The 27,315-nt window shown below is 35.9% G+C and overlaps 7 protein-coding genes across 9 annotated transcripts; 4 read left to right on the top strand and 3 right to left on the bottom strand.

The window, feature by feature from the left end:
* Positions 1–367: 367 nt before the first annotated feature.
* Positions 368–2,519, bottom strand: LOC128861341 (eukaryotic translation initiation factor 3 subunit L). Its single transcript, XM_054099416.1, has 4 exons — positions 2,370–2,519; positions 1,759–2,237; positions 714–1,686; positions 368–651 (listed from the first exon to the last, which is right to left on the bottom strand). Exons 1-4 carry the CDS (start codon positions 2,397–2,399, stop codon positions 517–519), a joined length of 1,617 nt encoding a protein of 538 aa, XP_053955391.1. The 5' UTR covers positions 2,400–2,519; the 3' UTR covers positions 368–516.
* An 81-nt stretch (positions 2,520–2,600) lies between these two features.
* Positions 2,601–3,637, top strand: LOC128861345 (NADH dehydrogenase [ubiquinone] 1 beta subcomplex subunit 5, mitochondrial). Its single transcript, XM_054099425.1, has 4 exons — positions 2,601–2,774; positions 2,891–3,114; positions 3,257–3,363; positions 3,420–3,637. Exons 1-4 carry the CDS (start codon positions 2,690–2,692, stop codon positions 3,556–3,558), a joined length of 555 nt encoding a protein of 184 aa, XP_053955400.1. The 5' UTR covers positions 2,601–2,689; the 3' UTR covers positions 3,559–3,637.
* On the bottom strand, positions 3,535–17,848 carry LOC128861346 (autophagy protein 12-like). 2 transcript variants are annotated; one of them, XM_054099426.1, is made up of 4 exons: positions 17,709–17,848; positions 4,151–4,243; positions 3,959–4,095; positions 3,535–3,902 (listed from the first exon to the last, which is right to left on the bottom strand). In XM_054099426.1, exons 2-4 carry the CDS (start codon positions 4,197–4,199, stop codon positions 3,780–3,782), a joined length of 309 nt encoding a protein of 102 aa, XP_053955401.1. In that variant the 5' UTR covers positions 4,200–4,243; positions 17,709–17,848; the 3' UTR covers positions 3,535–3,779. The 2 variants fall into 2 exon arrangements, with proteins under 2 accessions (XP_053955401.1, XP_053955402.1); XM_054099427.1 differs by lacking the exon at positions 17,709–17,848 and having other exon boundaries at positions 3,536–3,902; positions 4,151–4,299.
* On the top strand, positions 14,030–17,198 carry LOC128861340 (protein KRI1 homolog). 2 transcript variants are annotated; one of them, XM_054099415.1, is made up of 7 exons: positions 14,030–14,256; positions 14,316–14,618; positions 14,681–15,011; positions 15,068–15,929; positions 16,053–16,216; positions 16,285–17,088; positions 17,162–17,198. In XM_054099415.1, the coding sequence occupies exons 1-6, from the start codon at positions 14,136–14,138 to the stop codon at positions 17,075–17,077; spliced, it is 2,574 nt and encodes an 857-aa protein (XP_053955390.1). In that variant the 5' UTR covers positions 14,030–14,135; the 3' UTR covers positions 17,078–17,088; positions 17,162–17,198. The 2 variants fall into 2 exon arrangements, with proteins under 2 accessions (XP_053955390.1, XP_053955389.1); XM_054099414.1 differs by having other exon boundaries at positions 16,285–17,198.
* Positions 17,849–18,026: 178 nt separating the features above from the next.
* LOC128861344 (cyclin-J) lies at positions 18,027–20,624 on the top strand. The gene is made up of 4 exons (XM_054099424.1): positions 18,027–18,391; positions 18,453–18,639; positions 19,305–19,733; positions 19,805–20,624. The coding sequence occupies exons 1-4, from the start codon at positions 18,197–18,199 to the stop codon at positions 20,293–20,295; spliced, it is 1,302 nt and encodes a 433-aa protein (XP_053955399.1). The 5' UTR covers positions 18,027–18,196; the 3' UTR covers positions 20,296–20,624.
* On the bottom strand, positions 20,608–23,398 carry LOC128861342 (solute carrier family 35 member C2). Its single transcript, XM_054099417.1, has 5 exons — positions 22,515–23,398; positions 22,162–22,449; positions 21,854–22,106; positions 21,611–21,786; positions 20,608–21,530 (listed from the first exon to the last, which is right to left on the bottom strand). The coding sequence occupies exons 1-5, from the start codon at positions 22,899–22,901 to the stop codon at positions 21,129–21,131; spliced, it is 1,506 nt and encodes a 501-aa protein (XP_053955392.1). The 5' UTR covers positions 22,902–23,398; the 3' UTR covers positions 20,608–21,128.
* A 1,106-nt stretch (positions 23,399–24,504) lies between these two features.
* Positions 24,505–26,199, top strand: LOC128861071 (uncharacterized). The gene is made up of 6 exons (XM_054098960.1): positions 24,505–24,591; positions 24,661–24,868; positions 24,929–25,117; positions 25,175–25,399; positions 25,469–25,531; positions 25,594–26,199. The coding sequence occupies exons 2-6, from the start codon at positions 24,662–24,664 to the stop codon at positions 25,750–25,752; spliced, it is 843 nt and encodes a 280-aa protein (XP_053954935.1). The 5' UTR covers positions 24,505–24,591; position 24,661; the 3' UTR covers positions 25,753–26,199.
* The last annotated feature ends 1,116 nt before the right edge of the window (positions 26,200–27,315 follow it).

Here is a 27,315-nt window from a genome sequence, read left to right as displayed (position 1 = left end):
TGGAACTTAAGTTTCGCCGGATCTTTACAACGGAATATTTAACCAATGTTTTATACGGAAATTACTTAAATTGAAGACCCGAAGTGTGTTGTATGTAAGTTTAAAAACTTTACTAGTATGTAAATATTTAAATAAAAATCTAAAAAAATCCTATTCACATATTTTATCGTTTTTTCTGAATTTTGATGTGTTCAGTATCGTCATGCCACTTCTTTTACTGACTTCTTCTCTTAACGATGTGGTAAATACCTATATTATTTGTTTGCGTTAAAAATCTAAATGTGTATTTTAGTTTTCAATAATTTTCTGTCTTACGAGAACACATTCATATCATATCGTATCTAGATAAATATAAAACAGTAATAAATCGGCTCTTCTAAGGGCTTCGTGCCTATTTATTGTACTTTCGAAGTTCCAGTTAAAACATTTGGAATTACAAAATTATGTTTATTTATGCGGATTTTGTGTAAATAAGCCGATAATAGAATTACTAAAAATGTGTTGTTCATGCTCTGCTCAAATGTGGATATTCTTTAATTTGCGGTTAAGATCATTGAATTTCATTATTTTCCGCACAAAGAAATCGCCATAACGGTGAGAAACTTTTGTATCGGCAATATGAATCATGTCATCATCAATATAGAAGTCCAACTGAAAATATATACACAAAAAATTGAGTTAACGTTTAACAAATTTAAATTAATTGAACTCACTTCTGAACCAGATTTGAAAGTGCCCTCTATTCCACTCGATCCTTTAGTCCAAACCAAGTTACGCATCTTATGCTTAAAACAAAGCAGCCGTATTAATAGTTTTGAAACGTCGTCTTCACTTGCGTTTGCATCGATAAATGAAGCTAATTTGATCAATGGTAATGTTGTGTACAACTTGAGATATGAACGAGTTGTAGGCAAGTCCTTTTGCTGACGTACTTCATCCATGAACACCATCAGTTGGTGTTCCATTGGGTCTTTTACGTAGTCCTCCGTTGGAGCATCGGCGGCGGGTGGACATGGACTAACAAATCGTGGGCATGCGAAAATAAAGAATGATTTGAATACTTCCAAATCGCCACACTGCATTTTGAACATAGCATCATGATAGTTTTTCTCACGCAAAACCTGTTGAATAGATTCATCAATGCACTGCGGGTGCAATACTAGGCAGATTGCCAGCAAGTGATACATCTGTTCAGCTTGCTTGTTGATTTGATCGTTTTGGTAAGAGCGGGTGCTGTATAACTGCTTAGTGCGTTGAATGTAAAGCAGGATTTCAGAAAAGGTGCGTATAGCATCAGCATAACGACGCATCATCATATAGGCGAATCCTACGTAGTACGATGTTGAAATTTGGCAGGCGGGTATATGCGAATACTGCGACTTTTTGTGAATTTCAATTGGTTCCAACACTTTAATGGCTTGATAATAATCTCCCAATAGAGAGTGTACACGTAGTAGGCCAACCAATGAGAAATAACCCAGCATTTTGTAAAAGGAAAGCTCTCCAAATTCACCGGCAACGGCTTGAGGATCATTACTCTGGGATATTGCTTCCAGTTGCTTCTTGATGTTGGAAATGTCCACAAGAGAGTGAAGGACATTCAAAATACATAGTATACTCCAGACATTGCTATGATTAATGCAAAGCTGTTGAATTTCTTCTTGAGTTTTGTCGGTAAGCCGGGCTCTGTAATATAATAATATTTTGTATTACTCATTATTCCCATTCATCAATAGCCCACATTTTATATTTACTTACCTGTACTGAGCAAAATTTTGGAATTGATAAACAAACTCATCAACCAGTTCCCATAACCAGATGTCGGGCAATTCTAATGAGACTGGATTTTGCGATGAAATAATTAGATTAAAGAAATCACAATAGTTAAAAAACGAATTGATGCGTTGTTCCAATTTCGGTCCACCAGGAATACGTGCATGTATATGGCGATAGTACAATTCTTTATACAAAATCAGGAAAACTTTGTCATTATCGACAATCGATGCTACTTCTTGCTCGTCAGGCCAAGCACTCTTGTCAAAATGATGATCACTGATTTGCGGAAAGGTGTTCTCATACATATTTTGTATGTCGAACAGTACGCCTTCTTTAATGGCTTGACAAAAGTTTTGCAAAAAGTACTTCACGTTGTCAGGCATTCGGCTGGCGTAGTAACTACGCTCATATTCCAAATCCAATTGCGGGTCCCCTGTATGAGCATAATCATCGTAGTAATCCTGCAACACACAAAGAAAGAATATTAAATCAATTTTTTGCAAAGTTGTCCCTGCGGCCAGAAAGTTTGGTTATGTCAACATTATTGAAATTGAAGTTGTTTATAGGCTATATTTTAATTTTTTTTATCTTACAGCATTTCCATAATCTTCACCACTGAACATGTTTTAAGTTTATTTAATTTCTTTATTTTATTAGAACTTATTCTTATATTTAATGCCGCACTAGAAACGAGAAGCACGCACCCAAAAATCTTTGCCACGAAAAAGATATATTGTCATGCGAAAAGCTTGTTCGTTTTTTCTTGAACACGGCATTATCGACTTCGCTACTGTCATTTCTTGACATTGACGTTTCTCATACCTCATTCTCTCATTAGATGCCTTAATATTTTTATTTTACACATTGTGATTTTTGTCTCCAAAACTGCTCGAGTTTTTACTTCCACCGAAAAATGGTGTCTTGGAGCAGCTTCGCACGCCCGTTAACGGCATTAGCACAATATCGAAATATTTTACAATCACCAGTGTGCAAGAATGGTGAGTAATTATGGAAAGGACGTGTGGAATATCGATGTGTACTAGTGGCCACATTACGCAATACTGGATAATTTTACTCAAAAGTTGTACGAATTCTTAAACAAACTTTATTCCAGCCTTGCAGATTCAGGTACGCAATGCCGGGCATGAACATCATCACTTTGCAGTGCAACCTTCCCGTTTCCAATGGAATAAATTCAAGGATTTACTGCACTTCTATGTAATGATAGGCCTTATTCCTATCACAGGAATTGTGTTATACACTAACATTTTCATTGGTCCAGCCCAATTAGCGGAAATTCCAGAAGATTACGAACCAAAACATTGGGAATATCACAAGGTATGTTTACAAAATTAATAGATCCAAAAATAAGAAAACGCAATCAAAATCTTTATCTGAATGCGACATTACTATTTATTTTCTTACGTTCTTTCAAATCCAAAATTTGAACAGTTTTAAATGTATATTCATGTATTTTCAGCACCCGATTTCTCGCTTCATCTCCCGTTATATTTATCCTTCCCCACAGCAGGAGTACGAAAAGTCTTTACACCATATTTATGAGGAAAATGAAAAGGCTCTTTTGAGGTATGAGAGATGGGTCTAGTCGTTTTCATTTTTTATTATTCTTTGAATTTTTTTAGAGCTCTTGAGAAAGAAGTAAAGGCCAAGATGGCTGAGCGCAATGACTACAAAGCATACTACTACCGCCCTGCCATCGCCAAGTACCATAGAATTTCGAAAGAGGCTGCCGATGAATTGGAATCGATAAGGGGCAAATAATAACGAAACAATTTTTCAAGCAGTGTTCTGTATACAAATTATAGTTTGAATAAATACATAGTATTGCACTAAAATTAAATTGTTTTATTCAAACGTTTTAAAAGTATTTATGCATTTAATAGAAATTTATATAAATTTGTAAAATTATTATCGTGAATAGAATGTGTATGTGTGCTAACTTAACTCTAACCCTTACGGCCTAACTGTATTTGATTGATTTTTCAACCCCAGGCTTGATTTTTGCAATAATAAAGGACAAGTTGGCCATTAGTTCCATGACACTCGTAAAGATTTTTGATAATTTGGTCAGGTGCAGGCGCAAAAGTCTGATTCACATAAAGAAACTGCAAGAAAAATACACATTATTAGAGAAAAAAAATAAAAATACATTGATAATTACAATTTGTTCACTGGCATCTAGTTTTAGATACTGGTGTATAAACTTTTGTATCCAGCTCACAGTTTTGTTAGGATCTACGGTCCATTTGCGTTTCTTAATTATTGGAACATTCCCAGTAGCGTTCAAGAGAATACAAACTGATATCGGAAACGGAATAATAATAATGCCAATGTAAGAATTATATTTACATACTCTTTGAATTTTCCTTTTCAGTTATAGGTATCTCCTCAGTATCTGCCATTATTTATTGAATGTTGTTACCAAGTGAATAATGTTTCCCATTTGCTTTAAAAACAATAAAAATATATTATATTTCACATATCCAAACAAAATGCCAATAAACAGCTGTTTGTCAAATAAATTTTTTCGCCGATAAGGCTGTGATTCAGTTAAAGGAAACTCTTTAATATGATACCTAAAATGTATCTTGCAAATAGAAAAAATTAAAAATCAGTGAAATATTGTATTGCAAAACAATACAAGATAATAATAGATCATATGTCGTACAGTATTTTTATTTTGAATTGTGCACTTTAAACAATTCAAATAAAATACTAAACTCGGTTTGTGGATTCAAGTAGTACTGTTCATTTATATAAGTCTACTGAATTATTTATTTATTTACTCAGAAAATGACTACGGTATAAAACACTCGTATAAGCTAGGATGTACGCGTTTTAGATGTAAGTAGGATTAAAAAAAATTCAAACTAAACTACTTATAAAAGAGACTTAAAGAATCTATGAGGATTTCGAGTATACAGAGACCTAAGAAAAACTCTGAGCAACGGGGATTTGATGGAAAAATTAGAGGGAAACCTCTTAAGACTCTTAAACTAATAATAAAAGAGATTTAAAGAATATATGAGGATTTCGAGTATACAGAGACCTAAGAAAAACTCTGAACAACAGGGATTTGATCGAAAAATTAAAGAAAATCCTCTTAAGACGCACGGGACAATCAACAACAGCACGTAGTATATCAAAGATGGAATGCAAACAGTATTAATCTTCTACTATGCAACAATTTTAATGACCTAGTTATAACAAAATTAATATAATTAACGAAGTAAAACTTCTATCGAAAGCCTTAGAAAAGTTAGCACATATAAGCGGTGTCTAGCTTGGTACTAGCATCGAGGTTCGTCTAAGCCGCATTAAGCCAGAAAATCATATATATAATATTATCTTATACCCCACGTTGGATGTTTTGGTCGAGCACCTCCTACTATTTGCTGTCTTGATGTTGTTCCATAACGAACGGCAGATGGTTTTTTATAAGGAGCTTTTGCATGGCAGAAATACACTCAGAGGTTTGCTATTCTCCCCCGAGGGGCGCCCACCATTATAAAAAGGCTTTCTTATCAATCGGTCCTGCCCAAGGTTTAGAATCTGTGCATTTCCGAGTCGTAGTTCTGCACCAACCCATTTATATACAAGTAAAAATAAGTTTACAGTTTAGTTTAAAGACACCTAACCAAATGACCAAATTTATATAAATAAAAGTACGTTCACATATGCATTAATTACCAATAAATCCACAAAAGTAGTCTACCCGTTCTCATATGGCAGATTACCTGCGAAATTGACAATCAGATGTCAATACTGTTGTGAACGGTTTTTCTTCATAGAAATTATTTTAGTAGAATATTTCGGTGTTTTTGGTTTGTTTAATTATTATTAACGATATGAAGAAAAGTCAAGGAGAAGGGATAATAAATTTAATTTCCCGACTGGCTTCTAGTAATAAACAGTTGGAGGAAATCCGTAAACGACGTCTACTGAGGTTGCAAAAAATTATGACAGCAATACGCATTCGAAATTCGATATTACATTTTATAATAAGTGTTAAGAGGACACACGTTTATGGACTTTACGGGCATCCATTTTATTTAGTTTTTGCTTTGACGTTTTTCTTTACACGCGTAAAAATAATGATCTATTACACATAAAACGCAGGACTGTATGTCAAAAAGTATGGTTATTATCTAGGATTATTTTATAATCTCAGATTGTGGGAGAGAAATTTTGTATGGGAAATCGCGCTTTTTAAATTACGGATTTTGAGTTAAGCGCGAAAAAGTTGATAATCTACTTACAAAGTTTGGTCATCGGAAGCAAAATTGTGAGAGTAACAATCCAATGTTGACAACTTCTAAACGTTATTGAAAAAAAAATGTGTTCGTTGTATTTGAATGAATTCGTTCTAGGGGTGAATCCTGAACGGGAAAAACTGTTTCGTAATTGACTTCGTTACGGAAAGACTTCTTTACCTCGGGTTTACACAAGACAATGCTCTGAAGACAATTTAAAATACGTATTAGCTGTCAAAAAAGAGAAAACTTTTTTTGCGTAGCCTTGGCGTCCAGACAGTGAGAAATACAATTAATTGCTAGGCAACCGCCGTTAATGCTCTTTTGTACAAATTACATGTTCTAATTTCGATTTGTTTGGGTGTACATTTGAGTGAGGCGTAGATTGTAATATTTTAATAACACTTGCCAAAATCTCCAAATTAAAATAGATTTCTCCGAATTGCGCACCCTTTTATAATTCTTTAGAGAAGTACAACGAATTGTCGCCGAATTGGACAGTTACGTCAAACTATTTGCCAATTTACTGCCTTCGAAAAATCATAGACACTGATGAAGACAATGCAAGAATCTTGAATGCACTAGTAAAAAGTTGGAATGTGTTGCCATTACCTTTACAAAACTTTCAACGCCAGAAATATAATCCAAATATGTTATGGAAAAACTAAAAAATCGTGGTGTCGTATACAAATTTCGTTACAGAGATATCTTCGCTATAGGGGAGTTCACTATATAGGGGTCCGACTGTACTTGCATTATTTGAGCATTTAAGTGAACAAGTATAAAAAAACTAGATTAAAACAAATAGGTTGAATTAATCATTTATACAAGTTAGCGCATTGCACACTTGCAAAGCTAAAACAGAGATTTGATGATTCCCTTGAATCACTCCCACGCTACTGGCTGTTCGTAATTAGATCGCACAGCTTACTCCTACGCCTGCCCGTCTTTTGGATTTTGCAAATAAACAAATCTTACAGCGGTCAAGCTGATCATCAATTTACGTACGTGACTTTTGGCAGCTTGAGGAATGCAGCTGAGAATGCATTCGTACCAACATACAAACAAAGCTGCCGGCGCAACTACACCAACACAAACTCAATAGCTACACCGCAAGTAGGGATTTAGGGTAGATTGTAAGAATATAGTTTTTAGTCGAAATTGGAGTTTAATAAAGAACGGTCGAAAGTCGAGATTGGAGTTTAATAAAGAACGGTCGGAAGTTGAGATTGGAGTTTAATAAAGAACGGCAAAAATTAGAAAAGTGGCGCCCAACTAGCAGGACAACTGAACCCAACTAGCAGAATAACTGAACCCAACTAGCAGAACAACCGAGCCCAACTAGCAGGACAACTGAACCCAACTGGCAGAATAACCGAGCCCAACTAGCAGGACAACTGAACCCAACTGGCAGAACAACTGAATCTAACAACGAAGGATACAATCAACTATTTGTGGAAACGAAGGAAACCTGCACGGCAGAAATGATTGCAATACGTGAAATAATAATACTGTAAGTAATTGTTCGGTTTTGATCCAGTGCAATTAAAGAAAAGTTATATAAAGTTTTTGTAAAGCGAAATACCTTCGGCTCTTTCTTACCTTTTTTTTAAAAAAAAAAAAAAAAAAAAAGCAAAACAAAATTAACATGAGTGTAACTAGGGACCAGGTAATAGAAATTTTAAGACAACAAAATGAGCAAAATAAAAAAGAATTAAAAGCCCAGTTGGATGAAGTGATGCAAACTCTTCGGCGCTTAGAGCCGCCATCCGCGGAGAGTTACATTCCCGTGGAAATAAATCCAACTGTGGTCGGGGGCAACACAAATATGGATTTAATAAAATCTATACAAGAATTTAAGGGGGATACTGCTTCTTATCCGGCCTGGCGTTCCGCAGCAGAATTCGCCATTGGCTACTACAAAGAGGGTTCAGAGCAATATTATGTTGCCATGGGGATATTTAGAAACAAGATAGTAGGCCCCGCAAATGCAACGCTCGCTTCCTTCTCAACTGTTTTAAATTTTAAAGCTATAATAGCTAGATTGGACAAAGCATACGCGGACAAAAGACCGCTACATGTTTTGGAAACAGAGCTCAGCGTTCTGAGGCAGGGCAGTTTGTCAATCTGCCAATATTATGATACGGTAGACAAGCAATTAACACTCATAACAAATAAAAATATAATGACTCATTCAAACAATACGCAGCTTGCCGCCGCGCTCAATGATAGAGCTAGAGAAAACGCATTAAGAGTTTTTATTTCTGGCCTAAAGCGGCCGTTATGCGACATTCTATTTTCTGCCAATCCTAAAGATTTGCCTTCTGCACTGGCTACTGCCCAGGAGTTAGCGAACAACCGCATGCGTTATGATTTCGCCAGAACATTTGCGGTTAACAACGTAGCAACTACCACTAGCCCAAAATACCACAATAACTATCCTGGCAATCCCCAAATGCTCAAGGACACCCCTACTCCAATGGATGTAGACCGCGGATCCTCCGCATTCCGACGTACAAAACAGTCCAACCAGAGTTATAGAAAGGGAAATGCCGTGGGAGGGCACCCCAAAAGGGATGCTAATCAATACGTGAATAAACGGGAGCACAGAAGGGGAGATTCAGTAAATTCACGGAAGCCGAAAGTGCAACGGACCAACCATTTGGAGACAACCCCAGAGGTGGATCCACAAAAGAAAATTACTGTGGACCGTGACAGTGATTCGGATGTCGAGATCGCTTCCAATTTCGCGATGGAAGACGAGGTTAATTTTTTAGTATAAGGTCGCTCCTACCTTACATTACCAAGAAGGCGTCGGAGGGGCAGGAGCTTAGGTTACTGATTGATACAGGAACTTCAAAAAACTATATCAAAAATTTGAGCTTCCTAAAGGGAATTATCCCTGTGGAGAGACAGTTTACGGTCAAAACTATAAACGGATGTAATCTCATAGAAAAAAAATGTAAGGTTTTCGTTTTGGGGAAAGTCTCAACTTTCTTCATTCTTCCTAATATAAAGGGCTTCGATGGTATAGTGGGATACGATTTCCTTAAGGAGATAGAATCTAAAATTGATACGACATCCGGATACTTATATTACGAGGGTGGTAAGGAAAAATTAAATAACGTCAAATGTGAGCAAGTTAACTCCATATATTTGGACAAGGACTCGGTCCCAGCTCTTGTGAAAAACGAGTTTGACTCTATGATTAAAAAGAATTTTAAGGCCTTTGCCGAACCTAACCGCGCTTTGCCATTTAATACTAAGGTCAAAGCTAAAATTCGTACCACTTCCTCGGAACCAATTTACACCCGATCTTATCCATACCCGGTTTCGGCGGCAGGATTCATTAATAAGGAAATAGAAATACTGTTGAAAGAAGGAATTATCCGAAAATCTAATTCGGCGTATAACTCTCCGGTCCATGTAGTGAATAAAAAAGGCCTGGATGAATATGGTAAACAAAAGCTCCGCATGGTAATCGACTTTCGAAAATTAAACGAAAAAACGATTGCGGATAAATATCCTATACCAGATATTTCTACCATATTGGCAAACCTGGGCAGTTCCAGATTTTTTACTACTTTAGATCTAAAGTCTGGATTCCACCAGATAATCCTTGAGGAGAAGGACCGCGAAAAAACAGCCTTCAGCATTAACAATGGCAAATACGAATTTAATAGATTGCCATTCGGGTTAAAAAATGCGCCCAGTATCTTTCAACGGGCTATTGATGACGTCTTGAGAGACGACATTGGCCAAAGTTGCCAAGTTTATATGGATGATATAATCATCTTTTCAAGGGACGAAAAGTCTCATATTCAACATGTCGATAAGGTACTGGGGAAGTTGGAAAGGGCCGGTATGCGAGTTTCAGCAGAAAAGACTAAATTCTTTAAAGATAAGGTTGAGTTTCTTGGCTTTATTGTCTCTCGAAGGGGGATAAAAACATGTCCAAATAAGGTCAAGGACATAATCGACTATAGGAAGCCGGAAACACTTCGAGCATTACGCTCTTTCTTGGGTCTGTCAGGTTATTATAGAAGGTTTATAAGGGATTATGCGTCTATCGTCAAACCATTAACAAAGTATCTTCGGGGGGAGAATGGCCATGTGTCATCCCACAAGTCCAAACACACTAAAATAGTCCTTGATGACGAGGCCATTCAAGCATTTAAAAGGGTAAAAAGCATTTTGGCATCGGAAGATGTTTTGCTGTTTTATCCGGATTATGACAAAACATTCGAACTAACAACAGACGCTTCCTCTAGCGCTTTAGGCGCGGTCCTCTCCCAGAATGGTCGGCCCATTACAATGATTTCAAGAACATTATCAAAAACAGAGGAGAATTATGCAACCAACGAGCGTGAGCTCTTGGCTATAGTGTGGGCCCTTAAAAACCTTCGACATTACTTATACGGTATTAAAGACATCGTAATATTCACAGACCACCAGCCTTTAACTTTCGCTATTTCGAACAAAAATCCTAATACAAAAATGAAGCGATGGCGTGCGTTCATAGAAGAATTTTCGCCTAAATTTGTTTATAAACCCGGCAGAGACAACGTCGTAGCAGACGCTCTGCCCCGTCAGTTTTTGAATAATATGACTGATACAGATGCTACAGCACATAGCGAGTCATCGCTCTCAAACACAATTAAAACTATCCAGTATCCAGTAAACCAATTCAAAAGACAATTCATTTTGACGAAGGGGGATCATTATCACCAAAGTACAAAAATAATTTTTCAGAAAAAAATTCGTTATACTATAAATTACGACACAATAGTAAATTTGTTGCATAATCTTAAGAAACTCGTAAACCCTAGCGTTACAAACGCTCTTTGTTGCGATCTTCCGACACTATCAGAGATCCAGGGACCTCTTGTCGAAGCATTCCCGGGGGTTAAATTTATTCATACAGAAAAATTTGTAATCGATCTAACGAATCCGAACGATCAACAGGAAGCAATAGCAACGGAGCATGCCCGTGCCCATCGATCTCTGTCCGAGAATTTTAAGCAAATTCTATCAGAATACTACTTTCCCGACATGAGGAAAATGCTCAGGTCAGCTGTATCAAATTGCAAGATCTGTCTGGAAAATAAATACCAAAGAAAACCACCAAATCCGGAAATTGGGAAAACTCCAATCCCAGAGCACCCAGGAGAAATTCTCCACTTAGACATTTTAATTACTGGAAAGCAGCTATTCTTAACTGCTGTTGATAGGTTTTCAAAGTTTGCAATTGTTAAACCTGTTATTTCAAGATGTACCATTGATATAAAAGAAGCTTTATTAGAGGTATTAGGTATGTTCCAAAACACTAAAACAATTGTCACAGATAACGAAAGAGCGTTTACTTCAAATTTAATTAGAAACATGCTACGCGATCATTTCTCCATAGAACAGTTTTTCGTACCCACCTTACATAGCGAAAGCAACGGACAGGTCGAAAAGTTTCATTCAACCCTTTTGGAAATAGCCAGATGCGTGAAGGCACAGCAGCAGATAAGCGAGGTTAAAGATCTGATTTTGCTTGCTGCTTACAAGTACAACAGAACAATTCACTCGGTTGTAGATTCGAAACCAATCGAAATTTTGCAGAACTGCCCAGCGGAGAAATTTGGGGAAATTAGAGATAAATTAATAAGAGCCCAGAATTTAGTATTGAATAGATTGAATGAGAAAAGAATAACCAAAACATATCAGCCTGGTGAAAGGGTGTTTCTTCGACGAAATAAGCGATTGGGAAATAAATTTGAGAAGGTGTTCGTGGAAAAAATAGTAGAAAGAGATTTAGGTACAACAGTACAGATAGAAGGCAGGAAAATTCATAAAAGTAATTTACGATAAAATCAATTTCAGATTGCCGCTTGCCCTAGTCTTCGTCACTAGAGCCAATTTAATTGACTACACCTCCTCACAAGTTATCACCATCCCTCGGGGAAATGTGGCTATTTATAATGAATTCATTTACCTCGTGCACGCCACCAACCTAACAGATTATCGCCAGATAGCTTACGAAAGCCGATGGTTCACATCAAAATCAAAAAATCAGGTAGTGAACGAAAATATTTTGAAACAGCAAGGTGAGGAAATACTACACATAATTCGCACTTTGGAAATACCTAAGAGAATTGCAAGGTCAATAGATTTTCTGGGGTCCGCCCTGAAATTTATAGCCGGTACCCCGGACCACGAAGATTTTGAACTGCTCTTGACAAAGGAAAGCATACTAATAGAAAACAACAATAGGCAGATTAGAATTAACTCCGATTTACAAAATAGAATTAACGAAATTACCAACCTAATCAATACACTTCGCGGAAATCAAACGGATTGGATATTAAAAGACGAGGAAACATTGCTCTGTGAAAATTTGGTAAGAAGAAATAACCATATAATCAGCCAACTAAACAGACTAGCACTCTCCATTGTGTTGGCAAAAAGTAATATCATAAATCCACTTATTTTGGATGACGAAGAGATGGATCAAGCGTTCAATTCCGAACAATTACCCTTTAGTTTAAGTAATTTACTTTTAGTATCTAAGGTAAAAATTTTGCAAAGTTCTGATGTTATTTACTATATTCTTAAGGTTCCTAAGGTTACAAATTTCTGTCAATTCCTAAAAATCTATCCTGTAGTCCATAATAATAGTATCGTAAAGCTAGAGACCACGCTTGCGGCAAAATGTAGCGATACGTTTCAACCACTCGAGAACTGCAATGACACTCTGGTAGCTAAAGTGTGCAAACCGGCTCACTCAGATTGCTTGGGTCAGATGCTAAATAATAACACAGCTAATTGTTCATCAGAATCGGCATATCACATACCATCAGTTCAAAAAATAGAAGAGGGCATCATTATTCTTAACAACGTGCAACCAACGACAATATTTGATCAACGAAAATTGGAAATAAGGGGAACGTATCTGCTTCTTTTTCGTGACTCTATCACCATAAATGATACAACTTACGTGGTAAAAAGAGAACCGACTTATATCCAACCACATCCTCCAAAAACCGTATCCATTAATTACTTGGAACACCATACGAGTTTGTCCCTACCATATTTGCACCAAATTTATATCGACAACATCTCTCGCATTCACGAATTGAAGGAGGGTATATCTGTTCATCGTAATTTGTTCTGGACGATTTTTTCTTTTCCTCCATTATTATTGATCGCAATAGCAATTTTTTTCATCCACCGCAGAAACAAATTAGCAAGCAATAAAGTAAAAACTCAGAGGGCAGTAGAGGAAATTTTGGCACGAGTCGAGGACGGCTCGTCTTAAGAGGGGGAGAAGTTAGCGCATTGCACACTTGCAAAGCTAAAACAGAGATTTGATGATTCCCTTGAATCACTCCCACGCTACTGGCTGTTCGTAATTAGATCGCACAGCTTACTCCTACGCCTGCCCGTCTTTTGGATTTTGCAAATAAACAAATCTTACAGCGGTCAAGCTGATCATCAATTTACGTACGTGACTTTTGGCAGCTTGAGGAATGCAGCTGAGAATGCATTCGTACCAACATACAAACAAAGCTGCCGGCGCAACTACACCAACACAAACTCAATAGCTACATCGCAAGTAGGGATTTAGGGTAGATTGTAAGAATATAGTTTTTAGTCGAGATTGGAGTTTAATAAAGAACGGTCGAAAGTCGAGATTGGAGTTTAATAAAGAACGGTCGAAAGTTGAGATTGGAGTTTAATAAAGAACGGCAAAAATTAGAAAAGTTACATATATGTAATTATACTAACCATTTGTGTCGCATAAATTTAATTTTGTAAAGTTTGTGACTATTAAATACAGAAAGTATTGTGTGCCCAAAGACTGTCACTTCAGTAGTGTTTACCAAATATTTGTAAGCACATTAGCAAAAAAAAAAAATAGTTTATACGAATTCAATCCTCAATTTCAACTGTAAACGAACAGACCTGTGAAAACTTGATGGTAATGCAGGTTTAAGAAATATTTGACATTATTTGATACACGTGTGAAGGCCTAATGTTTTGATTACGCTCATTGTTGGTAATAAATTTTGTGAAATAAATCAGAATTTGCAAGCGAGAATGAGTAAAAATCTATTTGACGGATCAGATGAAAGCGATGGCGAGGAGCTGCAATTAAGTACCAATAAAGAATACGCAAAATCTTACAACGATTTTCGAAAAAAGGAACTGCTGAAGAAATGTTCGTACCACACCACTTGAAATTACTTATGTTTGATTAATTTATTGTCCTATTTGCAGTCAAGGATCGTGGTTATGATGTTGACTCGGAATCAAGTAGTGACAGCGAAACTTCGTCAGATGAAAATGAAGTGGTTGATCAGAACTTCGATAAAGAATTCTTGAAAACCTTGGCATCATTGAAAAGCAAAGACCCAGCGATCTACGATAAGAATACGACATTCTTTCAGGCATTAAATAGGGACACGGAAAGTGATGGAGAAACTGAAAATAATATACAAATAGATAAACGAAGTAAACCAGTTACATTAAAGGACTATGAGCGTCAAATAATATTAGAAAAAGGCGGCAAATTTGAAGAAGGCAAGTAAAAATGTTCATATATTTTGTGATGTTTTGTAATAGAAACCTAATTTCCGGTACAGATTCTGATGAAGAAGTCCCAAAAAGAACTACATCTCCTACGTTTGTAGAAGAGGAGCGCAATCTGAAGGAAGAATTTAAAAAAGCCATTAATACAAGTGATTTAGATGAAAATGAGGAAGAAGATGCCTTTGGGGGAATTTTCAAAAAACGCAATAAAACCACAGAGGAACAAGAAAAAGAGGATGCCGATTATTTGAAATGGTTGGCAGGTAAAAAAGATGACATTGAAGACACAATTAAAGAAACGCTTAAACCTCTTAAAAACTATTGGAGCAATAATAAATTACCTCAGAGCGAACGTTTTTTGAGAGACTTCATTTTAAACAAAGGGTAAGTAGTATTAGTAGTTATACTTAAAAACAAAAACACATAAATATTTATTATAGTTATGCCGACACGAAATCCTCTGATATACCTACATATGATGAAATCATAGGGGATAATCAACCTTTGTCGGAAGATGAAAAAGAACTTGAAAAACAGGCGGAATTTGAACAAAAATTCAATTTTCGCTTCGAAGAACCCGACGCTGATTTCATCAAACGCTACCCGAGAACCATTGAACAGTCCGTGCGACAATCAGATGATCGAAGAAAGCAAAAGCGGCAAGAAGTGAAGGAGCGTAAAAAGCATGAAAAGGAACAAAAAATGAAAGAATTGGATATGGTTAAGGAAATGAAACGAAAAGAGATTGAAGAAAAAATACGTAAGATTAAACTGGTCACTGGGAATGAGGAACTTGGATTTAAAGATGAGGAGCTTGAAGATGATTTCGACCCAGAAGCACATGATAAGCGTATGCAAGAGATATTCAATGATGAATTTTACGAGGTCGATGAAGGTGAAGAAAAACCAGATTGCCCCTCAGATATTGATGAATTAAAGATTGAGGACTGGGATAATTTCGACCCAAATGAGGAAGATGGCGAATATTTTAATGATCCGCATTGTGAAGATGAAGATTTTAACATGGACTGTGATTATGATCCTGAGTCATCCAAAGAGCAACTACAAAAAGAGCTTATCGAAAACACAAAGAAGAGAAAAGGACGCAAAGGTCGTAAAAGTGAATTCAAGGAAATGATAAAGGCCGTAAAGCCAGCATTTGATCCAGAAGATGAGAAAACCTATGAAGAATATATTGATGAATACTACAAGTTGGATTGTGAAGATATGATTGGTGATATCCCATGTCGCTTCAAGTATATAGAAACAACACCGAACGACTTCGGTCTCACTATAGAGGAGGTAATAAAAATTTAGATACAGTGCAGCTTATGCATTTTACTCACGAAATATTTATTCGCTATAAATTTATGAACTATGCAGATTTTACACTATTATTAATGATCTATGTTGTTGGTATTTCAGATCCTCTTAGCTAAAAACAAGGAGCTAAATCAATGGGCGAGTTTGAAAAAAACTATCCAAATCCGTCCAGAACATTTGGAGAAAAAGGATCAAAGATTATACAAACTGAAGGCAAAAAATGAAGCACTGAAACGCAAAGTATTCAAAAGTTTATACGGTGAAGGGTAAGAAAGCAATCTTGTAACATGCAAACTACTTAAATAGGTTTTTCAACAATTATACATGTTCATAGATCCGATGAGGATGAAGGCGAGGAGGGAAAGCAAAATGTGCAAGATTTAAATGAGCAATCAGAAACAGTTGTTACAAGCATAGTAAATCAAGGGGAAGGTGATGGAAGCAACAAAAAGGCAAATAAAAAGAAAAAACGCAAAATACAAACAATAGAATTAAGCAATGAAACATCTGATAGCGCGGAAAATTTCGAAACGGCAGACAACAAATCTAACTTAATGGATAATGCACCAACGCAAAGTAACGGATCAGTTGCTGCCCCTGTAGACATAGAAACCAAAAATAAAAAGAAGCGGAAGAAGCGTAAAGCTAAGACTAATTCAAATGAAATTACGGCGAAATGCTCTCCAGCTACTACACCAGGTTCAGAAGTGAACTCCAGTAGCCAGAAAAAAAGCAACATAAATAACAATAAAACAAATCCATTTAGAACAAATCAACATACCAATACTAATGACCAACCTTCAACAAAAAGTACAACTGCTGCCATTGAAAACGCAACAAATGATGCACAATTTAGCAAATCGAAACCATTAAAGCCAAATCCTTTCCAAGGGAATCAAAAAAATATCAAAAAGGGCACTCTCCATGCAATTTCGGAGAAAAAGAACAAGCATTTTGTGGCAAACAAAGTGCAGAAAAGAAAAAGTCAGCCGAATCAAAGGAAATTCAATCAAAACTCTAAATCTACGAACGGTGGTGCAAATATTAGCGACGAACGTCTCAAAGCGTATGGCATTAATCCAAAAAAATTCCATAAAAAACAGAAATATGGAAAGCCTCAAAATTAGTTGACTCGCAGGTTAAAGTCAAATTATTTGCACATTTAAATACATTTAGTTAAAATTAAATATACTTTTTTTAATTAAATTTAGTTAAATAAAATGACGATTTGCTGGTCCACAGAACGAACACGTAGATGTACATATTTTTTCGTTGCGAGAAATGTGAATGTGTAAATATGTAAGAAAATGTTAGGCAAACAACTTTGAAAGTTTAATTGTTCTCTGAAAATTAAATGGTTGGTTTCTGATACAAGCAATTATACGTGGTTAACTTGTAGGCATAGTATTCTGGATTTTGGTATAACATAGAACAGCCAACAGTTAATAAATTTAACCCATTAACGCAAAATTGGATAATTTTCACATTAATGCTCTAGCATAAGCAGGACAATAAGTTATATACAGCCGTTTTATACATGAATGTTTTAAATATTAAGTTCACAGAGATTAAGATAGTAATATGTGAATTAAAGTAAAAGTAAAGCAAGAGATGACCAACAACTCCCTCGGTGAAAAATATCTACTTGGTTTCGTGTCGCAACCTAATTTAACTGCTCCCAGCTGAATCAACATATTTCATCAAATACAGTACGGAACTAAATACCTTATAAACTAAAATTTATTATTATTTAATTACCTGATACGCTATTTAATAACATTAAGCTTAACAGTCCTGCGAATATATTAGAAACATATATAAAAAGGTACATACATATATTTTCAGAAAGGAAAACTCTTACGACAAATGGGTAGTATTTGTATATATATTAGCACTCCTCGTTTGCATTGTTTTGAAAATTACAATATTAACGGAAATATAATGACTTTATATTTTTCAACTGACATTCGCAATAAAAACAAAATATTCGAACGTTTTTGGTACCTTTCTCTCGTATTTTTTTATTTGAAGTCAGAGTAAATAGTACGAAGAAGGAAACCCTGTTCAAACAAGCAAAAAGCAACTTTCAAAAGTAAAGAATCGTACTAAAGAGAATTATAGATAACAGTTAATGGAACCGCTTGACAAATTCGAATATTTCTCACGTTTTTATATAAACTGGACAGAAAAATGCAATAATTAGAACAATAAAACGATAAAACGGGAGGAAAGTTTAAGAACGGGAAATGGATAACAATAAAACACCACAGGCACTTGATTGTAGATATGCTAATCTGTGTTGTTTTTCGCCTGAGATTTCTTTTACGGGCTTTGGCGGTGGGGTTAACTGGGCAGGAACAAAAACAGCAGTTACAGCGACGACTTTCGATGTGTCAATGTATCCACAATATTTGAACTCCGTTCAGTTATTTATAAACCAGGTAATGACTACATTTCGTCTTGTATTAAATTAATTTTGATTTTATTTTAAATTTGATATAGCGAAATGAGGAATCATTATGGGCATGTGATTATTCTGACGATATTTTTCAAACATTGCGTGAAACAGAATTGCGTCGATATGCCTTAGGTTTCCATTCAGACCAATGCGGGTTTCGGTCAACAATGCTGCGTCTATTGAAAGTGGCTACAGAAGTGCATAAACTTGCGCGAACAACGCTTCATTTAGGTGAGATACTTGTTGTAGTATATTTTTGTGTGAAATATTACTACGACGAATTCATCCTACAGGAATCATAAAATAAATTTAATTTAGACAGTTGTACAAATTTTAATACATACCGATTTTTTGTATACGGCTTGGTAATTTTGAAATTTAACGTGCTAACATTTTCGTATGACTTGCGTATATTTTTTTATCGTAACAAAGAAAAGTAAAATATCTATATGAAATATGCCATATAACCATTGTTTCATGCGTTGTGTGGCAAGTGACTCGATCTAAGGCATCTAATTCAGGCCATAAAAAGTTTGTTATTATTATCACGATAACGTTCGCCGTTCATAATAAGAGCGTTACCGGCAACACTTTCCAAGATGAACGGTCCGATGGCTCTGCCAGCCGAAAAACCACACACATGCAACAGTTTTGCTCGTTAATGTATCTGTTTGGGTGAAAATTTGCCTCATCGCTTATCACATAATGCGCGAAATATATTTCTTCCAGAACTTCCATTTTCATAAAGCGTTTGAGTCACTTTTAGGAGTTGTTCAGCTCAACATCGCTCCAGCACTATGTTTGTCACCCTGGAATTGCTCTGTACAATGATCCACTGAAAGATTACCTGCTAATTTGTAAATTTAAATCATCATCATCATAATCTATCATTTCAGCGCTTTACTTGCTAGATGGTTTCATGGACAACTACACAATTCGAACCGAAAAATTAAATCTAACTGCATTGACGTGCTTAATAATAGCTGCAAAAATTGAGGAAGCCGACATCAATGCACCAAAATTTGTTGATCTTAATAAGTTAGTGGGTGATGTTTACACTTTGGACGATTTCCGCAAAGCCGAAATGAGGATTTTAATGCTATATCATTTTGATTTAATTCGGCCCACGGCAGCCACTTTCGCTGAGTACTTTGCCAATAATATAATAACTCTGGACGATTTTCACATATACTTGCAAAATTGGCATGGCGGCATATTGAACGAGACAACCCCTGAGATAGTACCACCACTTTATCGTACTTATGAAGAAATGGCTACTGCTTTAAGCAAATTACTGTTTACTCTTGTAGATGAGACTTTGAACTGTATGCACTCTTTAGATCTATTCAATCTACATTTTATTTCATATTCATCATTCATCATTCACCTGTTGCAGATATAAAGTTCGTCAATGCTCGGCCTTCCATAATTGCTGCATCTTGTATTGCCGCTGTGCGGTATTTCTCCTTTATTACTCCCACTTGGACGTCTTACCTTGTAAAGATAACTGAATGTACGCAAGATATGGTTGAACCATGTATGGAGGCTATAATTACTTTGCATAATTTACAATTAAGTAAAGTGCAAGCAATGTTGTATGCAGCGACTAAACTATCAAATGCTGGAGCGACTCTGTGCGATAGTCCGGAGTCTGGTTTTGTATCTATATGCGATACGAAATCTGAGTCATCGGAGGATGAGAGTGAGCATGATGAAGGGGAATATTCCTGTTCGGCATGTCCGGTGTTGTTAGGTAAGAGAACGCATTCAGCGACCTGCAATGATGAAAGTGACGAAGAACAAAATAATACTTCCTGCACAAGCTCCGAGTATTCATTGATAGGAAAACGTAGGAGAATAGTGGGTAGCAGTGGCGGTGTTTTGTAGCTGTAAACTGTTTTGGACGACGTCTTCAATAGAAAATTTTTCCTAATATACCAATTTAATTTTAGTTTCCTTTTTTTCTCATACATTGAATATTCTTGTTATGTTAAACAGACACAAATACCTATTTTTTGTTGATCGGTAAAGTGAATAAGAATCAGTAAATCAATTGCAATAAAAATACAGGAATTGTAGATAATACCGAAAATAATCCAGGTAATTGCATTATTGCATGGAAAAAAATAGAGCATACTAGTTGCTGGTTTTGTATTTATTGGTTAAAAACACCACACATTTAGAAAAATAAAAGTGGTATATATTCAACATCAAAACTTGTTTGTTTTATTGTAAAATGGTAGCTTTGGAGATCGCATTTAATTACTATTTTGCCATGGAATTTAGTTGTAATTATGTATAAACGGTATCCAAATACTTAAAAAAAGGTGGGTAGAATATGCAATTAATTTTAGGCTTTGTATTTAGATGAAGTCAATAAAGCAAGCTTGAACTTTATAAGCCTTGTATGAAATATGTCACTTAATTTTGAAATCTAAAACTCAAAACAACAACCTTAAATACTCGGAAAACGACTTTGTTATGGCGTTAAAACAAATTTAAAGTAATAATTTATATACCCGACTTAAATTTTTCGGAGAAAAATAAAAATAATTTTTCAATTAAAATGTACTTATTTGCTAAAATTTAATTTCACAGTTTACAGAGTAGAAGCCTTTACTCCTACGCTATGCAAGGAATGATTTATACAACATTTACATTTTCTAGCCTATCAGCCAGTTTAAAAATCGTAATAATACTAATTAATAAAAAAGGGGTTTTTATCGTTGCATATCACGTCGTTTCAATACATCAAATATAACATCAGATGCGCTTTGCTCATTGTCATTATTGGAATCGTCGGAGTCGCTTTGTTCTAGCAATGGTACTGTTTGCGAGCTATGCTTCTTTTGTAAAACGGCGGTTATTACATTTCCACCAGCAATAGAATTACCACCAGATTCATGACTGTTCCCATTTATAACGGGACTAATGCTAGTCTCATTGAAATGTAAGTCACCATCTTCTTCATCCATATTTAGTGCTTCCATCTTGGTAAAAGTCAAATATTTGTGTAATAAATGCATGCAAATTCCAGCTAAGCAAACAATTAAGCCGAATACGTTAATCAAGTTCAGCTGATCTCCATTTATTTCCACTCCTAGGGAGAGTTGACAAATATCCTACAAAATAAAAATGTTACACGTTTAGTCAGTACTTGTAATTAATTTCTTCACAAGCGCATTAATATATGGTATATTACCTTAAAAATACCGGCGATCGAAAGTGTTAAGCCAGATGTTCTTGAAAGTACCAAAAACTCGCTACATTCCATTAGAAATGCCAGCACAGCACCAAGGGTAATATAAAACATATTAAGTGAAATTACATCGTTGGGTGTATTGGATAAATCACTTAAGACATCGTAAAGCTGTTGTCCTGGAAATATGTTTTAAATGTAGGATTTTATATACGCGCTCATTATTTGCATCCCATTAGTATTTACCTTCGAAAGTTACTAAGAATGGCAACAGCGATGCTATCATCCAGGGTTGCATATAATATATCATATCAATAGGATTGTGTAATCCTAATTTTGATTTTTGCATAACAAATTGCGCGAAACTCCATCGAATGCCGCTGCTGAGCGATGCCAGCAGAAGAAATATGAAACCGAGTGCATTAAATTGTGCTGATTCGTAAGTAAACATAAAAAGTCCTATTGCAATGAGGCCGACGATAAAAATAAGGAATAAACTCTGTAAATAAAATTTTGTTTTAATACAATGAAGAACGTAGTACTATGAATTTTACCTTTTTTTCTAGCCCAAGCATAATTGCAAATATTAGTATAAAAACAATGGTTGATGATTTAGTCATCGTATACAAAGATATAGACACCAGTTCGAGGCCCCAATTTGAAAAGCCAATGTCGATGCCACTTGCAATACCTGTCGGTGCCATTTTTTGCCATGCTGTGCGTAGATCTATTTTAACTCGTGCCTTGCCCGCACATGATTTGTAAATTGCACGCACAACAGCAGAAAGGAAAAGTTTCAGAACCAAATGATAAGTGACGATGGTCAGTGGGAACTTCAGTTTCTAAAATATTAAGTTTCTTTGAAGTTAACGTAATGTTAATTAGCCAACAAAATATATACACGTACCTTGATTAACTTCTGCTGATAGAATGTTAACGTTATAGAAAGCGCTAAATAAAGTAGTATAGTGGCTACTGTTCCGACTGCCATATGCAGTATTCGTGAACCCGCCAGTTGTGCAATTGTTGTCGGCGAACTCAATACTCCTCCCGATTCATTGTGTATGTTATCCCGTCCACTGCCTCTAACTGCTAAATTCCCATTTATATAGAAATCTTCTTCATCGTCACTCTCGTATCGTATGCGATGCTCTGTACCCAATTCGATTTCCTCATTTTCTTCGTCCCCTTCATCGTAACGTTCACTGAAAGTAGTGCGTCCTAAAAGCTTGTTTGGGCTGTCATCTTCCTGTTGACTACCGCTGTTAAGGAGTTCATAACGCGGCTGTGTCATTGCAAAATGCCAATGGTTTTCAAAATATGGAATGCACGACAAAGGTAGGCTTTTGTCGAAGGTATTCAAAAAAATTTAAACGCAAATGTTTCAAGTTTTGTTTAGATAGAGAATGCAAATAATGACATTAGTCAGCGTTGTAGCGGTCGGGTTCCATATGTTCGTTTGTTGTTATTCAGCTTCAAACACTTTGTTTTCACGCAGCCAGCTTGCTGTATACTTATGTTTATCACTTCTTTGCCAATGTATTATCAGTCCTCGCCAAATACTTAATGGTCATATAATAGTATTAACGCTTTTTGTTTTACTACTTTTATTTCACCCATAACAACAAATATGTCTAATACCGCTTTGCTGACGTCCCCATTCAAGACCACTGTTTACTAATGTTATTGTTGGTGCTGTCCACTTCGACAAAAGCCAGTTGGTGACCGCTGTTGCTTCTAATCATCGTTGCCAGATGATGTTTAAAGCGAAGCGACCACTGTGCAATTCTAACGTTTCGAAGTTATATAGAATAATATATTGACAACGACAGACGACAGGCAGTAACTGTCAAATATTAATATACGAAGGTTCCTAAGACGCAATTATTTTGGTGAGAGCACAACTTCAGACTGTAAATTGTAGTTGTCGGCGATTTATATCTATTTCTAATTTTGCTGGCCTCAATTTTCAAAGGAAGTGTTGCCATTGGTGTAGGAAATTTACATTTTACAAAACTTTTTATCTCACGTTATTTAATCAAAAAAGGAGAAAATAGCTATGTATACTTAAACGTAATAATGCTCGATATTTCTAAATATATATATATATAATATTATTATTTCGTTTTTTTTGATTTAAACATTTTACTTGAAATAAGATATCTTAATTTAGAGAAATGTTGTTTTGTGCCAGCAATGAAAATGTATACGCCATAACGTTTATTTGCAGTTCTGCTTGTCGTTGGCGCTGCCGCTTTCGAAATATACTCGTGCTCTGCTCGCAAAAAACTAAAAAAAATTGATTTTCAAGGAGCGGGTCGCGAACATATCCATCGTTTGTGGTGTGGTGCGCGAACATGACATTGAAAAAAGAACAGCTGTCTCATTTGTTGCTACTTGAAGCGTGCACATTGGCGGGAAAAATGAGTTTGAGCCAGAAATTAAGAGTTCAGTTCATCAAGTGCCTGAAAAATGAGCCAGGTTATTTGTAATTATTTGTAAAATCCAAAATCTTTTGTTTACTTTGTATTGGAATGGAGCCTGATGTCAGAATCGCGAAAAATAAGGAAACTGTTTATACTAATAATATGTTGGGAAGACGCCACCTTCAGTATTCAATTCGCCTGGAGTGTTTACCTAGGCGAATTGTGTACTATAGGTGGCGCCTTTCCAATTCGCGATTCGCGAGTATTGTAATACTTTATAAAACTGTAGTGCGATTCACTAACTCTTATCGATTCGACAATTGTTTGTTTTGTCGACAGTATATGTCGATTGCACCGTCGATTGTGCTATTCACCAACTTATGTTAACTAACACTGAACAACTGTTTTCTTCTATTTCTTCAAACTGATAGAGAGTGGCATCTTTGTCAAATTAAATGTCAAAATGAGCGACTAACACAAAGAAAAAGAACAAAGAAACATACTAGCCAAGCAGTTAGATTAAATTTTAAGTGTTTTCTACCATTATATTTGCATAAAGTAAGTACAATAATATAACTGTTTATTTGAATTTATTGTTTTATTAATACTTTTTGTATATTGCTTTAGGATGACATCGACAGCTACTAAAAGAAGTCGTGCCACACCCGACCAGCTAAATCGTAAGCTTGACTACCTAATGGAAGTCCCGGGTCTAGCAGGATCTAGGTTCCACAGCCTCCATGGTAAGTTCGAATGCGACAAAAAATGGAGCGAGCTAGCAACAAAGTTAAATAGTCTGGGTGGAGCAGTGAAGACAGTCAATCAATGGCACACGGTATGAAAATATTGTGTTATTACTTAAAAGTAGAGAGATGTTAATCATTTCCTTAAAAAGGTATGGCGGGACTTAAAAAGCCGAACCAGCATCAAAGCACGAAATCGGCGAAGGCAACAAGCTTTAACTGAAAACAGGCCTATTAGTGAGGAGCCCCTAACGGAATTCGAGAGGCGGGTGTCTGCTCTTATAGGGGAAGAGTATATGAATGGGCACGATTCAACAGCTGAAAATATTCCACTAGAGGAGGTAAATTGCATAAAGTGTATGTTTTAAAGTGTAACTTACTGGTGTGTAAATTGTTAGGTAATCCAAAAGGGTATCGAAGTGAAAGATGAAAGCATGATTTCGGAAGCCCCGTCGCCTTTACGGACGCCACTTGCAGAAAATTTCACGCTGAGGTCAGGTAATTCGCACATCTCAGACAGGAGAACACCACGGGCGAGCTTGAAAAGAAAGCGCATGAAAGAAGACGGTGATGCTCGGAAGAAATTTTTGGAAATAGCAGAAAAACAGGCAGATGCACTAAAGGTAATATCTTTTGAACTTTATGTAAAATAATTTTATTATATTTGTCCATTGGTAATTTTTTTTTAATAGATGCTAGCCCAGTCGAGTGTAGAAACCGTAGAAGTCGCGAAACAACAAGCAGATGCTTTAAAGGTAATTTATTTTCAACACATAAAAGTGGCATTTTATTAATTGTTCTTGCTATTTTTTAATAGATCTTAGCCGAAAGCAGCTCTGCAAGTGCCCAGGCGAATAAAATGATGGCGGAGGCAATAGCCGTATTGGGGAAAGGTTTAAGCGCTACCGCGGAAACATTCAACAATCTAACGCCAATCATAAGCCAAATACTCAAAGGACATACTCGCACTTTTTAAATAAGTTTTTGAACATAAAATTTCACAGTTCTGATTAAAATTACTAATTCTTCTTTATCGTTTGATTTAACAACACCAAAATTATTGTCGTTTAGATTGCGATAATCGACATCGTAACCAATCAGCTGATTTTGTCTTGTCGATTTTCGTAATGAAATGGGTTACTGAATAGCAAAATCGTAAAAATTGTGGTTAAGGAAAGATAACAAAGCGAATATCGATAAAATATGTTAGTGAATCGCACCACTGCACAGTGGTTCCGCCATAGGACATTGGATGAAAATAGTCATGTTAAAATTATGCAACAATATTTAGCTAAATGTTAGTTCATTAGACATAGTAATTTAGAGTACAAAAGAAATTTCAACTGCACAAACAGTTCACTTATAATTGTGCCTCCAAAGTAAGAGAATTTGCAAAGTTATAGTTAGCTTGGTCTCCACTCCGTACTTACGTAGTTCCGGGAAGTGTTATTTTTCTAAGCATTACTGTGTTTATGACCCTTTGTACAATGGAAATTCAAGTTGAAGGTATGTACGACATGTTAAACGTTTTGTTATCTTTTTTAATTATTATTTAATAGGTTTTCAGACCGTACGAAATACGTACTTTAAAATTTGCCGTTTATTTTTTTTATAAGAAGTTTGTAAAGTTTTAACTAAGTTCGCACGAATTTGCACAAATGAAACATACATTAAAATATTCTTACGTATGTCCTCTTTAAGGAAAAATAATTTCCAGCTGCGATGACCTGTGATTGCGCTTGATATAGGGTCTAATCTGTACCTATGTGTAGGATTTTGAATTGGTTAACTGAAACCAAATTATGTGTGTTTAAAAAGCGGGAGTCGGGCGAGGTGACAAACTCTACGAATCCTTCTCCGAGCGAACACAGCCAGAGACACAAAAAATATTTTGAGGATTGCAGCAAGAGGACAAAGCGTCGCAGGTTATCCGATCTAGCTAATGTTGATAGTTCCGCTATTCATGCAATACTAAGTAATTCAAAGCAATCAAATTCAAATTATTTAGAATTCAATACGGACGAAGTTTTGTCTCTATTTAATGAGGCAAAACTCACCAAACATCAGTATTTGTTATTAAGACTCTTTATTCATTCAAAATTGCCTAACGCTTTACCATCTTAATAGGTCTATTTATAAGTTCGTGCGGTTTTACAACAGATGGCGTAACTTGATTATTATTCCATCGATCCACATTTCCAAACATTCATTGGAGAGCTACTGTCGTAAGGCACAAACGTCAGTATAAGTTTTTTATTTGAAGCGTAAACAACAATATTTTTACCACACTTGAAAATGTCGAATTTCGTGCCAAATAATGTGTTTTTGCGGGGAATTCTTCTTCATTATTTTAATATGAAGAAAAAAGCAGCCGAAAGTCATCGTATCTTGGTGGAAGTTTATGGTGAGCATGCTCTATCTGAGCGAACGTGCCAGAAGTGGTTTGCACGCTTTAAAAGTGGTGATTTTGGCTTGGAAGACGAAGAACGCGAGGGTGCGCCGCCAAAGTTCATGGATACCGAATTGGAGGAATTGCTCG

The sequence above is a fragment of the Anastrepha ludens genome, chromosome 4, assembly GCF_028408465.1.
Source record: "Anastrepha ludens isolate Willacy chromosome 4, idAnaLude1.1, whole genome shotgun sequence".
NCBI lineage: Eukaryota > Metazoa > Arthropoda > Insecta > Diptera > Tephritidae > Anastrepha > Anastrepha ludens.
Note: the sequence above shows the minus strand (reverse complement) of the source record. Positions and strands in the feature narration are given on the sequence as shown.

What these genes read in the sequence shown, in the direction of transcription:
- LOC128861341 (XM_054099416.1), bottom strand. Translation starts at nt 2,399, where the DNA reads ATGTTCAGTGGTGAAGATTATGGAAATGCT. An exon ending in GTGAAGATTATGGAAATGCT is followed by an intron (nt 2,238 to 2,369) that starts GTAAGATAAAAA and finishes TGTGTGTTGCAG; the next exon opens with GATTACTACGATGATTATGC. An exon ending in CTTTCAAATCTGGTTCAGAA is followed by an intron (nt 652 to 713) that starts GTGAGTTCAATT and finishes ATATATTTTCAG; the next exon opens with TTGGACTTCTATATTGATGA.
- LOC128861345 (XM_054099425.1), top strand. Translation starts at nt 2,690, where the DNA reads ATGGTGTCTTGGAGCAGCTTCGCACGCCCGTTAACGGCATTAGCACAA. An exon ending in AACATTGGGAATATCACAAG is followed by an intron (nt 3,115 to 3,256) that starts GTATGTTTACAA and finishes ATGTATTTTCAG; the next exon opens with CACCCGATTTCTCGCTTCAT. An exon ending in AATGAAAAGGCTCTTTTGAG is followed by an intron (nt 3,364 to 3,419) that starts GTATGAGAGATG and finishes GAATTTTTTTAG; the next exon opens with AGCTCTTGAGAAAGAAGTAA.
- LOC128861346 (XM_054099426.1), bottom strand. Translation starts at nt 4,199, where the DNA reads ATGGCAGATACTGAGGAGATACCTATAACTGAAAAGGAAAATTCAAAG. An exon ending in TGAAAAGGAAAATTCAAAGA is followed by an intron (nt 4,096 to 4,150) that starts GTATGTAAATAT and finishes TTCCGATATCAG; the next exon opens with TTTGTATTCTCTTGAACGCT. An exon ending in TAGATGCCAGTGAACAAATT is followed by an intron (nt 3,903 to 3,958) that starts GTAATTATCAAT and finishes TTTTTCTTGCAG; the next exon opens with TTTCTTTATGTGAATCAGAC.
- LOC128861340 (XM_054099415.1), top strand. Translation starts at nt 14,136, where the DNA reads ATGAGTAAAAATCTATTTGACGGATCAGATGAAAGCGATGGCGAGGAG. An exon ending in AAAGGAACTGCTGAAGAAAT is followed by an intron (nt 14,257 to 14,315) that starts GTTCGTACCACA and finishes TCCTATTTGCAG; the next exon opens with TCAAGGATCGTGGTTATGAT. An exon ending in TCGGTCTCACTATAGAGGAG is followed by an intron (nt 15,930 to 16,052) that starts GTAATAAAAATT and finishes TTGGTATTTCAG; the next exon opens with ATCCTCTTAGCTAAAAACAA.
- LOC128861344 (XM_054099424.1), top strand. Translation starts at nt 18,197, where the DNA reads ATGGATAACAATAAAACACCACAGGCACTTGATTGTAGATATGCTAAT. An exon ending in TTCAGTTATTTATAAACCAG is followed by an intron (nt 18,392 to 18,452) that starts GTAATGACTACA and finishes AATTTGATATAG; the next exon opens with CGAAATGAGGAATCATTATG. An exon ending in GCGAACAACGCTTCATTTAG is followed by an intron (nt 18,640 to 19,304) that starts GTGAGATACTTG and finishes CTATCATTTCAG; the next exon opens with CGCTTTACTTGCTAGATGGT.
- LOC128861342 (XM_054099417.1), bottom strand. Translation starts at nt 22,901, where the DNA reads ATGACACAGCCGCGTTATGAACTCCTTAACAGCGGTAGTCAACAGGAA. An exon ending in ATTCTTAGTAACTTTCGAAG is followed by an intron (nt 21,787 to 21,853) that starts GTAAATACTAAT and finishes ACATATTTCCAG; the next exon opens with GACAACAGCTTTACGATGTC. An exon ending in CGATCGCCGGTATTTTTAAG is followed by an intron (nt 21,531 to 21,610) that starts GTAATATACCAT and finishes TTTATTTTGTAG; the next exon opens with GATATTTGTCAACTCTCCCT.
- LOC128861071 (XM_054098960.1), top strand. Translation starts at nt 24,662, where the DNA reads ATGACATCGACAGCTACTAAAAGAAGTCGTGCCACACCCGACCAGCTA. An exon ending in CAGTCAATCAATGGCACACG is followed by an intron (nt 24,869 to 24,928) that starts GTATGAAAATAT and finishes TTCCTTAAAAAG; the next exon opens with GTATGGCGGGACTTAAAAAG. An exon ending in AACAGGCAGATGCACTAAAG is followed by an intron (nt 25,400 to 25,468) that starts GTAATATCTTTT and finishes TTTTTTTAATAG; the next exon opens with ATGCTAGCCCAGTCGAGTGT.